At 41.5% G+C, this 17,656-nt stretch overlaps 1 protein-coding gene across 4 annotated transcripts in view; it reads right to left on the reverse strand.

Moving 5' to 3' along the window:
- EIF2B3 (eukaryotic translation initiation factor 2B subunit gamma) overlaps window positions 1–17,656 on the reverse strand; it is a 147,735-nt gene that overhangs the window by 14,663 nt on the left and 115,416 nt on the right. For all 4 annotated transcript variants that reach the window (XM_037021925.2, XM_037021924.2, XM_037021926.2 and 1 more), the window contains 4 exons: window positions 9,675–9,802; window positions 8,053–8,231; window positions 3,111–3,188; window positions 2,466–2,614 (listed from right to left, as the gene is read on the reverse strand). In XM_037021925.2, coding sequence (XP_036877820.1) covers window positions 2,466–2,614; window positions 3,111–3,188; window positions 8,053–8,231; window positions 9,675–9,802 — 534 coding nt within the window. The remainder of the gene's footprint in view (window positions 1–2,465; window positions 2,615–3,110; window positions 3,189–8,052; window positions 8,232–9,674; window positions 9,803–17,656) is intronic.

The following is a 17,656-nucleotide window of genomic DNA, read 5'->3' on the forward strand; positions in this document are numbered from 1 at the left end:
CAGCCCCTGGTTTCCCCTCCTTGTTTCCCTCTTCCCAGAGACAGCTCTGACTTCTTTTGGTTGAGTACTTCGGTATTCACTTTTGTGTCTCTGTAACAATATGCTTATATTACTACTTCTTGATTTTTCAGTTTTAGGTACTATTGACAGACTTTCCACAAAGGGAGATGAAGATTTAACTCCGCTTTCTCCCTCTGCTCCCTTTTCCCTTCTTATTTCCTCTTTTTTAAAATACTTATAGCATAATTTTCATCAATATTGTTTATTGTGACTATGTAAATTCTATTTTGTAGTTGAGCTACACAGCAAACCATGACGCCTTTTCCAGTCTTTTAAACAGTTAGTAATTGCTTTGTTTTTGTTAGTGTTCTATGTTACTACTAATTCAACTCCAACTTTTAGCCAGTTGTTGAAATCTTTCAACATGTTTGTATCTGGTATTTCATCAGTTTCACCTTTTGTAATAAGTCTTTCCTAGGTTCTATTCTGGGCTAACTGCACCCTTTATGCTTCATGCTTCCCTGTCACTCTTGGGCCTGCCTTTACTATTGTCCTAAGGATTCTTTTTGCCTTTTCCTGAGTTGGATCTCTTGTTTCTTTTCTTTTTTATTTGCTCTTCATTTTGGTGGAACACATCTTCTAAAAAAGTTTTTGAGACTTTTCATGCCTGAAAATGTGTTTATTCTATTGTCATACTTAACATTTTGCTTGGGTATAGAATTTTAGGTTGAAATTAATTTTTCTTCAGAATTTTGAAGGCATTGTTCTATTCTCTTGCAGTTTCCACTGTTGCTAGTGGTAAGTCCAAAGCCCTCTGGTTTTTGATCAGCTGCATATGAGCTGTTATTTTCTCTAAGTTTGCAGCATGCTTTGTCTTCAGTGCTCTAAATCTCAAAATGATGTGGGTTTATTTTTACCCATGTGACTGGCACATAGTAGGCCCTTTCATTCTGTAAATTTACTCTTTCACTTCTGGGACATTTCTTATATTAATTCTAAAATAATTCCCTCCTCTGATTTCTCAACTCCTTTTACAGAACTCCGTTCAGATGTTGGACATCCTGGATGGGTCTTCTCATTTTCTTATCTTTTCTATGTTCCATCTTTTTCTCATTTTGCTCTGCTTTCATGGAAATTTCAAATTTATCTTCCAGATCTTTTACTGAGGTTTTCATTTTTTGTTATCCTATTTCTAATTTCCTAGAATTCCTTTTTGTTCTTTGAAATGACAGGTTGTTTGAAAGTATTTTTCTTTCCTTGCAGAGTCTGTTTCTTTTAAGTTGCTTTTTTCTATTTGTTTGATTTGTTGATCTTTCAAGATAGAGGCTTTCTTTAGATCTCTGGTAATAATCTTTGATCTCTTCATATTTAAGAGAAGATTCTAAAAAAAGTTGATTTGGAGCTCTAAGGGCATGAATGAAATTTGTCATCCATAATTTACACTACAGGATGATTTGACTGGGCCATTCAAAATCCCTGATATAAATAAATTCAGGTTTTTCTTTTTGGATGGGTCAGATTATCTAGAGAAGATTCTTCCAATCTCCTGACTGAAGGCTTTAGGCCTGGTTTTCACAGTTCTGGGAGTCAAGTCAGGAAATGGGCTTGGGAAGAGAGATCTTAGTGGCCAATATCCCTATGGTCTCCAATTTTATTTTTTAATTTATTTTTTATTATAGTAGTTCCTCCCTATGTCCTGTCTATTGTCTTCCATCAGTTACTCTTCCTAAAGAGCAAAGACTAACCTTTAGCTCTGTCCTCCCCCATACCCCAAAAACTGTGCTTCTATAAGTTTTTAGTATTGAGTTTCTACATAAGATTTACATTAAGAAAAAGTTCCCTTTCTAAAAAGTCTGAAACCCATTGATTTGGTAATAGCCTTCCTCTGTTCTACTACCTATGCTTGCATTATATACAAGGAAAAACTTGAGGTCATGGAAGAAGTATATTATTAAACATTCAGTTATTTTTACTCTAAGTTCAGGCTGCTCATAAATCAACTTTTTAGGGTACTTTAAAGTGTCTCAAATAGGGAAAGATTTTCCACAACTTGTAACAGAGAAACTCGACTTCAAAAAAAATGTGTCACTTGTATGTCCACCCTCTTAGGCCTCTGCCTTCTTCAGGGCTGCTCTGGGACACTGAGATAGGCGAAGGTGAACTCTAAACATTAGTACAGTGTCTTTCCAGTACTGCTACTGGCTCTTTACTGTGACCATCCCATCAAGTAGGATATCAAAGCAAAAGAAGACAGCTTCTCTCAGGACCACAACTGTCATAAGTGTGAGAAGGCCACTGGAAATGCTTTCAGAAACGATGTCATTATGGAGCCAAAACTAAGGTCTCAAGGATCCTACACCCTATTCCTTTCTTCACTTTTTTTCCTTTCTTTCTCTCCACAAGATGAGCCCTAGCTCAGGCTAAACTGTCACCCAAAGCCTCTCAGAGGCACCAGGGAAACATACCCTTCTTCCACAGTGACTGAGTTCATGAGAAGACAATTGGTGATAGTCACTCTATCTCTTATGACGCAGGATGAACCAATGACTGAGTGCTTAAGGGATGACTTTTCTCCAACTTGTGTATCTGGCCCGATGAGGCTGTCAACTCCAATCTGCAAAAGGCAAATATAAAACCGTGTCCATCCATTTCAACCAACTGCAAATCAGCCCCTCAGATCCTTTGAGCTAGGGTCTAATGGGATGATGGGGGATCACTATCAGTGTTTCTCAGAGCTGTAAGGTCATATAATATCTCTGAGAATAATTCAAATTTACATACTCAATCACTTGTGTATACAGATTTGCTCTCTTGAAGACAGTGTTTAAATCAGGGTAGGTAGAGGGACAGCGATGGAAGGCTCCTGTGTCTGGGTCCAGGACTACAGTGGACCTTCCTTACAGGGTTTGTGTGGCTTGGATAAGCACCTATCCATACAGTCTTCTTAAGTGCCTGGGCTGGAAGGTGAGATTTTATAACCAGAATCCAGTTGTAATTTCCCTGGGACTAATAAGATTCAGGGCTTGGGAACTCCAATCTAGATTCTCAAGGACAAACCTCAGTGCACCCAGAGACTGCCCCATCCTTGCTCTGCCCAAACTAGAACTTACCAGGTGTTTGCTGACAATCTGGGCTGATGAATGGACCAGTGATTCTTCTGGACAGAGAACAGGTAGCAATTTGGGCACCTTAAAGAAAAGAGGTTTGGTCACTAAAGTCAGACCAGAAAACACCTGAAAGCACCACAGGTGGAACCCAATGCCCAGTCAGAGATGTGGGGAGCTTCCTGCCTGGGTGAGGCACAGCAGGTGGCTGTTTTATTTCCCCCAGAACAAGGATTGTTTATGCAGCTGCTTTTAGGTGGTTTTCCTTCAGTTTACTAGCTAGGTGTTCTCCTCCCTGCATGTCATGTCATGTCCCTCCACTGCGAGGTGGTGAGACAGCTTTGGGATACTGAGGCAGCACCCCAGAGGAGGCCTAATGAGGGCGAGGAGCATCCTGAATTCTGACCACAGCCATTCTGGTTTCTATGCCCTCCTGGACCACTGTGTACATGCATGGGGTATGGATGGGGGCAATGTTAGACAAACTTCACAATCAGAACAGACCCTGAAAAGGCATCCATTTTCTTCAACAGTCAAAATAAAATGTTGAATAAAATGTTCACACTATTCCCTCAGCAGTATAAGGAGACTGAAAGGTTACAGGTATGGAGAGTTTTAGCTCAGGACCCATTGGGAAGTCACAGATGTGTCCCTATCTGTGATTCTCCAGTGCAGGCAGAGTGCTGGGCAGAGCACTGTGTGTGGCGGCCACAGTGGTCAGGGGAGGGTGTGCCAGGACTGGCTGCACTGGCTGGTTGGAGGCTAACCCTTCAGTCCCTAACCCGGGATCTCCCCAAGGCCTGTCTGCTGCATAGCCCCTGCTGGAACTTCAGAGGATATTTCTCCAGTCTCAGGCCATCCACTGGAACTGCTTTGCGACCAGCCTGACAGACTCTGGTCATAGATTTAAAGAAAGAGAACTAAAAGTCAAATTACGGAAGTTTTTAAGAGCTCTGACCCTAAATTGGGATTAACTTTACCCCAGACGGGCCTGGGTATACAAGGGACTAGTTGTAATTTCTCATAAACTCTCTGGCTTGGAATGCCTTGGATCTCTAACCAATCCAGCTGAGGACAGCTTGAGGTCTGAGGCTGGGGCTATATCCACCGTAGGGTGTGGGTCTGTAAGGTTTATTTTTTATTTTGGTATCATTAATCTACAATTACATGAGGAACATTATGTTTACTAGGTTCCCCCCTTCACCAAGTCCCCCCCACATACCACTTCACAGTCACTGTCCATCTGCGTAGTAAGATGCTGTAGAATCACTGCTTGTCTTCTCTGCATTGCACAGCCCTCCCCGTGACCCACACACACTATACATGCTAATCGTAAGGCCCTCTTCCTTTCCCACCAGCTTATCCCTCCCTTCCCTCCCATCCTTCCCAGTCCCTTTCTATTTGCTAACTGTTAGCCCATTCTTGGGTTCTGTGATTCTGCTGCTGTTTTGTTCCTTCAGTTTTTCTTTGTTCTTATACTCCACATATGAGTGAAATCATCTGGCACCCCTTTCTCTGCCTGGCTTATTTCACTGAGCATAATATCCTCTAGCTCCATCCATGTTGCAAATGGTAGGATTTGATTTCTTCTTATGGCTGAATAATATTCCATTGTGTATATGTACCACTTCTTCTTTATCCATTCATCTACTGATGGACACTTAGGTCGCTTCCATTTCTTGGCTATTGTAAATAGTACTGTAATAAACATGGGGGTGCATCTGTCTCTTTCAAATGGGGCTACTGCGTTCTTAGGGTAAATTCCTAGAAGTGGGATTCCTGGGTCAAATGGTATTTCTAGCTTTTTGAGGAACCTCCATACTGCTTTCCACAATGGTTGAACTAATTTATATTCCCACCAGCAGTGTAGGAGGGTTCCCCTTTCTCCACAACCTTGCCAACATTTGTTGTTGTTGTCTTTTGGATGGTGGCGATCCTTACTGGTGTGAGGTGATATCTCATTGTGGTTTTAATTTGCATTTCTCTGATGACTAGCAATGTGGAGCATCTTTTCATGTGTCTGTTGGCCATCTGAATTTCTTTGGAGAAGTGTCTGTTCAGCTCCTCTGACCATTTTTTAATTGGATCGTTCACTTTTTGTTTGTTGAGGTGTGTGAGCTCTTTATATATTTTGGATGTCAACCCTTTATTGGATCTGTCATTTATGAATATATTCTCTCATACTATAGGATGCCTTTTTGCTCTATTGATGGTGTCCTTTGCTGTACAGAAACTTTTCAGCTTGATATAGTCCCATTTGTTCATTTTTGCTTTAGTTTCCCTTGCCCGGGGTGATATGTTCATGAAGAAGTTGCTCATGTTTATATCCAAGAGATTTTTGCCTTTGTTTTTTTCTAAGAGTTTTATGGTTTCATGACTTACATTCAGGTCTTTGATCCATTTTGAATTTACTTTTGTGTATGGGGTTACACAATGATCCAGTTTCATTCTCTTATATGTAGCTGTCCAGTTTTGCCAACACCAACTACTGAAGAGGCTGTCATTTCCCCATTGTATGTCCACGGCTCCTTTATCGTATATTAATTGACCATATATGTTTGGGTTAATGTCTGGAGTTTCTATTCTGTTCCACTGGTCTGTGGCTCTGTTCTTGTGCCAGTACCAAATTGTCTTGATTACTGTGGCTTTGTAGTAGAGCTTGAAGTGGGGAGTGAGATCCCCCCTACTTTATTCTTCCTTCTCAGGATTGCTTTAGCTATTTGGGGTCTTTGGTGTTTCCATATGAATTTTTGAACTATTTGTTCCAGTTCATTGAAGAATGCTGTTGGTAATTTGAGAGGGATTGCATCGAATCTGTAGATTGCTTTGGGCAGGATGGCCATTTTGATGATATTAATTCTTTCTAGCCAAGAGCATGGGATGAGTTTCCATTTGTTAGTGTCCTCTTTAATTTCTCTTAAGAGTGTCTTGTAGTTTTCAGGGTATAGGTCTTTCACTTCCTTAGTTAGGTTTATTCCTAGGTATCTTATTCTTTTTGATGTAATTGGGAATGGAATTGTTTTCCTGATTTCTCTTTCTGTTAGTTCATTGTTAGTGTATAGGAAAGCCACAGATTTTTGTGTATTAATTTTGTATCCTGCAACTTTGCTGAATTCTGATATTAGTTCTAGTAGTTTTGGAGTGGGAGTCTTTAGGGTTTTTTATTTACAATATCATGTCATCTGTAAGTAGTGACAGTTTGACTTCTTCTTTACCAATCTGGATTCCTTGTATTTCTTTGTTTTGTCTAATTGCTGTGGCTAGGACCTCCAGTACTATGTTGAATAACAGTGGGGAGAGTGGGCATCCCTGTCTTGTTCCCGATCTTAGAGGAAAAGCTTTCAGCTTCTTGTTGTTCAGTATGATGTTGGCTGTTTATATGATCTTTATTATGTTGAGGTACTTGCCCTCTATACCCATTTTGTTGAGAGTTTCTATCATGAATGGATGTCGAATTTTGTCAAATGCTTTTTCAGCATCTATGGAGATGATCATGTGATTTTTGTCCTTTTTGTTTATGTGGTAGATGATGTTGATGGATTTTCGAATGTTGTACCATTCTTGCATCCCTGAGATGAATCCCACTTGGTCATGGTGTATGATCCTCCTGATGTATTTTTGAATTCGGTTTGCTAATATTTTGTTCAGTATTTTTGCATCTATGTTCATCAGGGATATTGGTCTGTTATTTTCTTTTTTGGTGCTGTCTTTGCCTGGTTTTGGTATTAGGGTAATGTTGGCTTCATAGAATGAGTTTGGGAGTATTCCCTCCTCTTCTATTTTTTGGAAAACTTTAAGGAGAATGGGTATTATGTCTTCTCTGTATGTATGATAAAATTCCGCAGTAAATCCATCTGGCCCAGGGGTTTTGCTCTTGGGTAGTTTTTCGATTACTGCTTCAATTCCTTTCCTGGTAATTGGTCTGTTCAGATTTTCTGTTTCTTCCTTGGTCAGTCTTTGAAGGTGGTATTTTTCTAGGAAGTTGTCCATTTCTTCTAGGTTTTCCAGTGGTCCATACGGTTTTTGAGCCAGGTTTTTCTTTAGAAACTCAACCCCAATCCCAATTTTCAATAATACCTTTTTATCACTCTACCTTACCACCCCCCAAAACCCCACCACCAAGCTTGTACTTGCACCAAGTTGTCACAGACTTCTATGAGAAACCATGTCAATAGCTAATCTTTTCATGATCTCATCCCTATTGTGCTTGAATGCCACTCCAATGTAGTTCCCTCAGTCATCTACCTTTTCCTATTCTTATCTCATCCTTTACCTGTTCTGTATTTCCTTTCCATAGCTTCATCTCATCCTCCTTCCTAAAACATTCCTCCTGTGTCTGTTACAGATAAAGAGCTCTCTTCCACCCTGTACAGCCTCCTCACTGGCCCCTCTTCACCTTTGCCTTAACTTCCTTGCTTGTCCTTTAAGGCACTGCTTCCCCTTCAATAGAAGCTCCTCATTCTCTGAATCTCACAAACTTTAGGGTTAAAAGGAGGAGTTAGCAAGACTCCTTACTCTCTAATGCTGTTTCCAGACACTTCTGTCTCACAGACATCTCTTTCTTGGCCATCTGGCTACTCCACATTCTGTTCCTTCACCTCCACACAATATTTATCTACTTGTTTATGAACTATTGTAGATATCATTATCCTGAGCAGAATAGGAGAAAGCTGTAAACTCAGAGGCCAGAAGTTAGAATCCTGGAGATCTTAGGTTTTCCTGGGAACCACAGAGGCTCTGCCTTTATGAACCAGGCCCTCCATTTCCCCTTTTGCTGTGCCTGGGTACCACAATGCCCTCCCCTGACATGCCAGGTCTTGCTCAACCTTGGGAATGAAAGGGATTCTGAACAAATTGCTGTGTACCTAATGAAGAAATAAGATAAAAGGCTCAGTCTGCTTCTGGGGCAGGTGCTCCCAAGATTTCTCTTCTAAACCCATCTTCTCACCTGTCTGTTTGCTTCCATGTAGAGTCCCAGGGTGCTCACTCGAGAGCAGAGTCCCTCTTTCATGATGTGGACATAGCAGCGCACCTGTGACCCGGACAAATCTCTTTGACAGGCATTCCAGCAGGCATCATAGGGTGCAAAGGTCAGTGTATTGGCTTCTTTCATGAAACTGTAAATATCTTCAGAACAAGCAAGTAAATGAAAGAAAGATAACATAGGGACACAGACTCAGTAAACTTTTGAAAGAGGTTACAGCTCACATTTCTCCCCCTGCAACTCACCCATGCAGCCGGACCCTGGGGAAATCCCACTAAAACTTGAAAGGTTAAGTCAAATTAATAGAGGCAATGTGCTAGCAGACTCACAGACTCCAAGAAGGGACTAGTGGTGACCAAAGGGGAGGGGTAGGGGAGGACGGGTGGGAGGGAGGGAGAAGGGGATTGTGGGGTATCATGAGTGGTGTACATGGTGTGTGTGGGGTGATGGGGAAGACAGTGTAGCTCAGCTAAGACAAATAGGGACTCTGTGGCATCTTACTACACTATGGACAGTGACTGCAATAGGGTATGGAGGGGGACTTGATACCCCATAAGGTATATATGGGTGAATGTAATAACCACATTGTTTTTCTTGTGAAACCTTCGTAAGAGTGTATATCAATGATACCTTAATAAAAAAAAAAAAAGGCAACGTGCTTCCTGTATGTTTGAAATACTGTATGCTTAAAAAAGGTCCTACAAGCAAGTGTGACCAATAATCAAGTAATACTAGGGAAAATAAAATAGATGACTTATAAATCCTTAAGCAACACAAGCAAGATGCCAGACTTTAGCGACTAGCCCTGTTAGCTTTCTACTGCTAGCTTTTATTCCCATATCTGGTAGTTGTGTTGACAGAAACAGCACAGGACTTGGAGCCAGGGAGCCTGGGCCCATTTTTCAACTCATACAACAATCACTTGAGATCTCTGTGGTAAGAAAACTGGGGCTCAGAAGAACTGAATAACCTGCTTCAGGACACAGGGCTAATAAGAGGGAGAGTCAGATTTCAAACGAGATGCTAAGTCTTGATATCTTAACCATAATGGTAAACTGTCTCCATTTATTCATTTGATAAATATATTTTTTGGAATATCTACTATGAGCGCAGGACTGGGTCAGGGATATGAGAGCAGACAGGACAGACCTTGCCCCTACATCCTGGGAAGAAGACAATCTGTTTGGCCTCTGGACTGTAACTGTACACTTCTGCACCTTTCTTCTCTTGACAGAAGACGCTGATTTTAATCAGGAGTAGGGCTGCCCAAAGCCTAGAGAACCGGGGAACTGAGAAGTGGTGGGCAGAGTTTAAAGTCAAAATATTCTAGTGAGGAACATGGCCAAACCAGAGCTGAGAACCAGAAAATGGACTTGAGGCATGATTAGCCTATTTGTGAAGAGCACAGCGACGGGATCTGCTCAAGCAAGCTTACCCAGTGCCTGGGGAGCAGCATTGGCCAGCCTGCTGGCTAGAGAGGACCCTTGTTGTCTTGAGATAGGCACCTTGGGCAGGGCTAAGCTGCCCAGCTGCAACTTCCAAAGGCGCTGCTAACCATACAATACGGCATTATCCCAAACACTGACCTAAGGACTTCAGCTCCTTTTTCTTTAGATCCTCGTCTTTTTCTTCTTGTCCTTGTTGTGAGGAAGCTGAGGAGAACTGTTTTCTTACTAGGTATGGAATCAGTTCACTCCGGATGGAAGTGATTGACCTAGGAGGAAAGAGTGGTCCAATATGAGAAATGACTGTATCCTACTGGGATTAAGAACTCTGTACATCCAAGGAAAATCCAAATTCCTAATGGGGACTAATGGAGATCAAAAGTGGCGTGGATTTGGCAGCTCTGAAGAAGCAGAGGATCTAAGTTCTTTATCAGCCTCAGGATGGAGGTGGGAGGATATTGTATTGCACCGGAGAATCCCTTCCCCTGTCTATGCAGAAAACAGTCTTTCACAAAGTCCCATCTAAATGGTGTGCATGCGCACGTTTGTGTGTGTGTATTTTAACATGGTACCTGACTCTTAACTGGCAATAACCCATGAGAAGGCATAATGCTTTGGATGTTTGAAAAAAGTTTTCTTCATCAAGGTCCTGCATATTCTCTCTTAGATTAATCCTAAGTACCTTATATTTTTGTTGGTATTATAAATGGTGTCTTTTAAATAATTATTTTCTTATTGTTGGTTTACAGAAATTCAATTTTCTCTGTATTTTGACCTTGTAACCAATTGCCTTGCTAAATAATCTTATTAATTCTAATTATTTAACTGTAGATTCTGACAATCATGCCAACTATGAAAACAACAATTTTCTGTCTTCCTTTCCAATCCCTGTATCATTTATTTATTTTTCATTACCATACCATATTGGATAAGACCTCTAATATGCTGAATAGAAGCACTGATAGCAGTCATCTGTACTTATTCTTGATTTTAAAGGGAATTCTTCTAACATATTATCATTTAGACTGATGATTGTTGGAGTTTTTTTCTTCTTCATTATCCAAGCAATTATTTATTGATTGTCTTCTTTGTTAAGATAATGGGCTTCATGCTTTATAGGTGGTAGCTGGCACATGTGACAGGTTTTTTGAGATGTCCTTTATAAGGCTAAGGAAATTCTCTTTTATTCCTAACTTGCTAAGAGCTTTCATCAAGGAATGGGTATTGGATTTTATTAAAAATTTTTTTTTGTATCTATGGAACTCATATTTTTTATCTTTTAATGTGTTAAGGTGATGAATATTTTAATTTTTAATTTTCTAATACTAACAGCTCTGTTATTCAAAGACATATACATGACTTCTATATTCCTTCACAATAGAGGAATTATGGACAACTCTTTAATTCTTTAGGCAAATTATCAAATTTTACAATTTTAGGTCATTTTTCAGTTTCTGGCCTCTCATTTTTTCTTAGCTTCTATGGCACTACTCTCCTAGTTTGATTCAGCCTCTGCAACTTAAAAATCCAGTCTAACTACCAAGTACTTTCCATACATAATTCATCATCCTATCTACTTAAGAGTGGGCTCCCTTGCGCTACAAAAGTTGTACTTACCAATGGTTATCAAGGAATTCCCACAAGAAAGTTAACTTCAGTTTACTTTCATGAAATCAGACCAGGCTAACTAGGACAGCACTTACAGAAAAATCACATCAAACATCAGTATGCAGAAAATCTTCCAAAACGCAAACAAATTCCTGCCGTATTTTTACATCACTCAGATACTCAGATGAGATAAAGCAGTTTAAGCAACCCTGGCCAAGAACTTTGGAGCTCCCCTTCCATTGGCCTTTTGGGGCCCAGGAGCCATACAGCTTCTGAGCTGGGGTACTGGATCTAAATGACCAGGAATCTGTAACAGGGGAAAGAGACCCCTGATCCTTAGGACAGTGAGTATGTTTTTGATTTATACTATGCAAAGGAAATGGAAGCACAGGACTGTGAGAGACTAGCACATTATTTTTAGTTTTCTCTCTCATACTATTAATCATACTGTTAATTAAATCACCAATTTACTTAGCATTTAACAAGCATCTTTTAATATGCCAGTCACTGTTTTAGGCCTTGAAATTATACTGTTTCTGGCTTCAAAGAATTCATAATCCAGTGGATGGTAGCCTGATTATGGATTTAAGAAGAAGGGTAGAAGATAAGGCTGTTTAGGCAGGCAAGGGAGCCAGATCATGGAAGCCTTCTGTGGTGGTCTAGCAAGTCTGGACTGAGAAACTAGTGGTAATTTTTAAGCAGGAGAGTGACATGATCAGTTTTATTTCTTGGTAAGGTAATTCTGGTAGCAGTGGAAATAGGCCTAGAATAAGGAGACTGAAGACAGGGAGACCAACACAAGACTCTGAAAGATGAGATAAAGTGGCCTGAGGAGTTAATGTGCACACAGCCCTACAGATCTGATTGCAGCTGTGTACTCCCCCTTTCCCCAGCCCCCATTCAAAGCAGCTCTGCAGGCTGACACAGGACCACACAGACGGAGTGTACGTAGGAAGGCATGACAGAGGCAGAGGCTTAAGAAGGGTAGGCAAAATGATGAACCCTGGAGCTACACAGTTCATGATTTTTGTCATTTTTAAAGGATCAAGTCAAATATCTGAAAAGTCCTGTGTAAGCTGGAAGCTCTTGTATTGAATTTCAATGTTTTTTTTCTCCTGATCCTTTGATGGAGATGAAAAATTTCCATATGAATACAAAGAATGAAACAACACTTACTCTCAGCTCTTTTTCTCCCCTTTCAAATGTGCCAAACCAGTGTGGGCTGCCAATGTTCCTTGGCCCCCCTCTGGTGGAAAACAAGTCAGTTTCCTTTGAAGAAATGACAAAGCATGGACAGCTGGGGGATTTCTGAGCCATGATATTTACATTGAGGGCCAAACAGAACTGTCACTGCCAGAGGCAAGCAAACAAGCCTTGGCATAGAGCCCCTTCAGGCAGCGTGCTTTAAGGAGATCAGACAGCAATGTGAAGAGAGAATATGAAGCAGTCCTGCCAAGTCCCACCTGCCTCTGCTGGCACTTAGCATCCGGACAGTTCCCCTAATGCAGGTGGCTTAGCAGCATAATGGAGGACAAAATTACTCTTCCTGCTTCCCAATCAAAGTAGAGGCAGCTTAAAGCTGTGCCGGGAAGACAGGCCGCTGTGAACTGTTGTAAACGTCCTGACCTCGGGGCTGATGACCAGCAGCTGAATCCACTGCCCTGGGCAATCTCACTTTCTCCTTTTCCTCTTATATACAGCGTTCCCAGAAACACCTGCCTCATATCATGAACTTGTAAGCAGCTAAGAATAAGAAATTGTGAAGGAGAACAACAGGTTTGACTACTAGCTGTAAACAAAAAACTTCACCAAATTAAAAAGACAAAATAATTGCTACAAATAGGACAAAAGATTAGTATCCTTAGTAGATAAATAGACATAAATGTTCAAAAAACATAAAAATTTTTTAAGAAATAAAAATTAAGATAAGATGCGATTTCTCCACCAAATTAGCAGATTTAAAAGAACTTTCATTCTGATAAGGGTGCTTTGAGATAGTGTCTTGCCAATGGGTTTCAGCCCTGGGCAAGTTCGCCATGGATTCAATGTGACCAAAGAAATTGACAGCAAAACGTTCTTTGGGGTGAAAGGGTTTATTACCTGGCTTGTTCTCCTGGTGGTAAATCGCACACTAGCATCTCTGCCTCCACACAGAGCACTGGGCTGAGCTCTCTATATAGTGCAATGATAGCTTATTGCCTAAAGGTATGGAAATGGTAGTCTAGCAACAGGCCTGTTACAGCATCACGTGGTTTAAGTTCAGTGAGGATCCTGGCCATAGGAACCCCAACTTTCCCACACTCCACCCCTCCAGGATTCTCACTGTACAATCTATATGTTTTCAATTTTCCACAATGGTCCCTGTGCGAGAAAGCTGGAGCACTGTAACCAGATTCCACAACAGCAAGAGGATAATAACTTAAGAGATAATAACAAAATTTAAGATACAACAAAATTATGATACAGGTAACAAAAATTATAATAATTCTCAAGCCAGAGGAAGTTCCCAATCCACAAAGACTTTAGGGGTGATAAGACACATGTTTTAATGACACCAACATAGGCAAATCTTGTCCCTCAGGTAGGATGCATGCAAGAGAGTGGTCCTGTGATAGAACTGTAACAGGAAGGGGGTCCCTTGCAGGTCTAGTATACCATACTTTTTCCTTTCCCCATGGGGGTTACTGAAGGGTCTATATATAGTGCTACTGGAGGAGCATGCACTGGCCATAATGATAAAACAAAACTCCCCAGTAAGATGCTCCTACCTTCTGGCTATTCAGGATATACTACTGTGACCTTTGGGGGCCACTCTGCTGTTATTCCAGGAATCCACAGGAGGCCAGCTTCCAGGCCTTGTCCCCAAGGTGCCAGGAGAGCCAGACATCATTGGTCCATGTGTTGAAAGGTCCAAGGCTATGTCCACTCAATGGGGTCTCCGGGGTTCAGTGCAGTTGGTGCTGGCAGCAAGATATTATTCTGGTGGCTGAACCTTGGCTTCAGTGATTCTTCCTTGGTTTGTACTTGCAGTTGTATAGGGGAGGCAGCCATATGTATTAACATGTCTATGGGGTTCAGGGCTCCCTTTCGGGATCTCTCGTTCAAATGCCATAGCACGGTTCATAAGTGGACTGACCATCCCCACAGACTACTGGTATCTGACTTTAATCCAAATTATAACAAGCTACTGTACCTCTTTGGTCTTAATAGCTGGAACTGCTACTCTGGTTTCAGTTGTTGCCATAGATCCTATTTGACTTCCCATCTAATTTCCTTCCATCAGCTCCTGCCCATATTAAATTAACCCACATCTGGGTCCCCATAACCTTCATGGGGCCCTTTAAATTCTTCTTGTGAGTAGCAGATCTTATTTCTTTCTGGGTTCTCATTGCTTCAGCCTCTCTTAAGTCTGTAAACTATATGTGTCACCTCACTTATGGGATACCCTAAGTGAGGGGAGAGAATGGCCAGTAGAGACCCAAAGAGGGATATGGGAGCCATTTGAAGCACAGTATTTCTCATCCCAGTAATGAAAATCTCTTCATCTGGGCCATAATTCTCTGGACTACAGATGGCATTTCTTATGCCTAGCTCTCGTAGCACCTGTTGGAGCTCAGCATATGTCTGCCATCTAACAGGAGAGGATGACAGATCACCTGGATTGGGCCACACAGTATGAAGTGCAGCCATAAGCCAATCAAGAGGGAGTGACTCCCTGGGGTCTGATGTACATTTTGTAATCACTGCCTCAAGGCTGGCTGAACTGTCAGGGAAGACAGCTTTCCCATCTCTGATCCCGACAGAACAATTCCATCCACCCCTAAGTCCCACAGACGCAGGAGCCAAGCTGATATTGACTCCGAGGACTTCTGCCTAAACCAGGAGCCCAAATCCACCAGCTCAGCCTGAGTATAGGGGTGGACCATAGAGTGCTCCATGACCTGGGGAGGGGGCTGTGCTTCTTCTTGGGAAACTTTCTGCTGCTGGACCTTTATTTTCTTTACAACCACTGGGCGTGCTTTCAATACAGGAGGGGTCAGTGCCTCTGGCACCACCCCTTCATCCTTCCCCAGATCCTCCATTTCTGGGGCTGATGGCACCTTTCTCTCCCTTTCCCCGAGTGCCTCCTCTGCTACAACCTTTACCTTTTCTACTGTGCCTCGCAGCAATGCTAGCTCAGTCTTCAGAAGGTCTCTTACCTTCACCTCAATGCTTTGCAGCTGGTGTTCTCGTGCCACCTCCGCCTGTGCTTCCCTCAGGAGTTCGTCTTTTTCCTTGATGGCCTTTTCCTCCTTCAGAGCACCTGGCAGTGCTGCTATCTCATTCTGTAAGGAATTTTTTATCTCTTCAATGGCACCTTGTGCCAGCGTTCTCATGCTGCTTCCTCTTGCATCAATGTGAGAATTTCCTTCTTAAGGGAATCCATAGAAGCTTGCAGCTTGCATTCTTGTGCTGCCATTTCTTGGGTCTTTTTCAGGAGCATGTCCTTCTCTTCTGTCGACTTTTTTAATACTGTGAGAAGCAGCCAACCCACAGTCCTCACTGCCTCATGGCACTCTGCCTCTCAAAAGACCTACTTACTATATATATATCAAGGGTACCCCTACTGCCTCAGGTATCACCTCCACTTGCCTCAGTCCTGGGGTGGGGCACAGTCCTCTAGGAGGCAAGCCACCTTAGACCACATACCCACTGGGAGACAATCCACTATCTCCCCATTCATAGGGGCAGTCCACTGAAGCATCCCTCCTATAAGGGCAGCTTGTCTTTTTCCTTGGTCAACAATGAAACCTGCCGACTTTCGCCAACTGTCTTGCCAATGGGTTTCAGCCCTGGGCAAGTTTGCTATGGATTCCATGTGACCAAAGAAATTGACAGCAAAATGTTCTTTGGAGTGAAAGGGTTTATTACCCGGCTTGTTCTCCTGGCGGTAGATGGAGCACTAGCATCTCTGCCTCCGCCCAGAGAACTGGGCCAAGCTCTCTATGTAGTGCAATAATAGCTTATTGCCTACAGGTGTGGAAGCAGTAGTCTAGCAACAGGCCAGTTACATCATCAGGTGGTTTAAGTTCAGTGAGGATCCTGGCCATAGGAACCCCAACTTCCCCACAGATGGTTACTCTCATACAAACAGCATCAAAGTATAAACTGGTGAAATATTTTCTGAAAAGTAATTGGCAATAGATAGCAAAGATACTGAAAATATTCATATTATTTCACCCTTAATTCTATTTCTATAAATCTATCCTAAGGAAAATACATTATGCTTAATAAGTATTTGCTGAATAAGTGAATGAAACCATCAGATTATAAAAGAGGGTCTTTGAAAAAAAGGTATTCTTCTTAATGTTACTCATCAAAATAGAGAAGAATGAAATATCCAACAATGGAATAATAATAATACACCTAAGTAATAGAATATTATATAGGCAAAACTGATTGTAAAAATTTTTTAATGACACAGGAAAATGCTCATGAAATAAAGCTGAATAAACCAAGCAGAAAGCAGTTATTTTTACAGCATGATTTCAAGTGTGTGTGAATAAATAAATAAAACAATAAAAAGAAATACAAATGTTCAGTTATCTCACAGTAGAATCATGGTAATATTTTCTTCTTATATTTTTTGAATTTTCCAAATTTCACAGTCAGAGGCCATTCTTATGCCCTCTTACTTTCTGTGGCATCACTCTCGATCTGTTCCTGTTTCTCATAACCTCTTTTTCTGTTTCTTCTATAATATTTGGTGTTTCTCAGGATTTTCCTTTTTGTCTATGATTCTTCTCATGCTTCTTGTCTTCCTGACACAGGTCATCACTTGGTGGCTTCTTTGCTGCTCATTCACAAATGTGGACCCACAGCCAAGACCTCTCTCCTTTACTCTAGTCTCACAATTTCAACTGCCTGATAGATGCTGCCATTTAGATGACCCACAGGTACCTTAAACTCAATGTCTAAAACTGAAGCCATCATCTTTCTCCCACCCAGCCTTCCCTCACCAACACTGGTCATCTGGCTTGATATGAAGATTCATCTAGTCATTCAAGCCAGAAATCCTGACATCACCTTGACTTCTTCCTCTCACACACAACCCATCACCAAACTGCTGATTTTATCTCCTAAATCTCTTTCAAAACTGCCACTTTCTCTCCATCTCTATTGCCACCACCTAATCTAAGCAACTATCATCATTTCCCTGGATTCAAATGCTTTTAATTGTTCTCTCTCCTTCCAGTCTTACCTCTCAAAATCCATCCTCATATGGCAGACAGAACGTACATTTCTAATGTACAGTCTAATTGTGTCTCTTCTTTCTTCAACCCATTCTATATGGTAGGCACAGTGATTTTTCTAACGTACAAATCTGTTCATATCTCCTTAAATTTATTTAATGCTTAGGATAGTGGTTAGTTTTGTGTGTTTGGTGGAGGGAAATAGTTACTGCCTGGGAGATAGCATGAGGGGAGTTTCTGGAAATCTGGTCATGTTCTATTTCTTGACCTGAAAGGCAGTTA

The sequence above is a fragment of the Manis javanica genome, chromosome 4 (assembly GCF_040802235.1).
Source record: "Manis javanica isolate MJ-LG chromosome 4, MJ_LKY, whole genome shotgun sequence".
In the NCBI taxonomy this organism is placed as follows: Eukaryota; Metazoa; Chordata; class Mammalia; order Pholidota; family Manidae; genus Manis; species Manis javanica.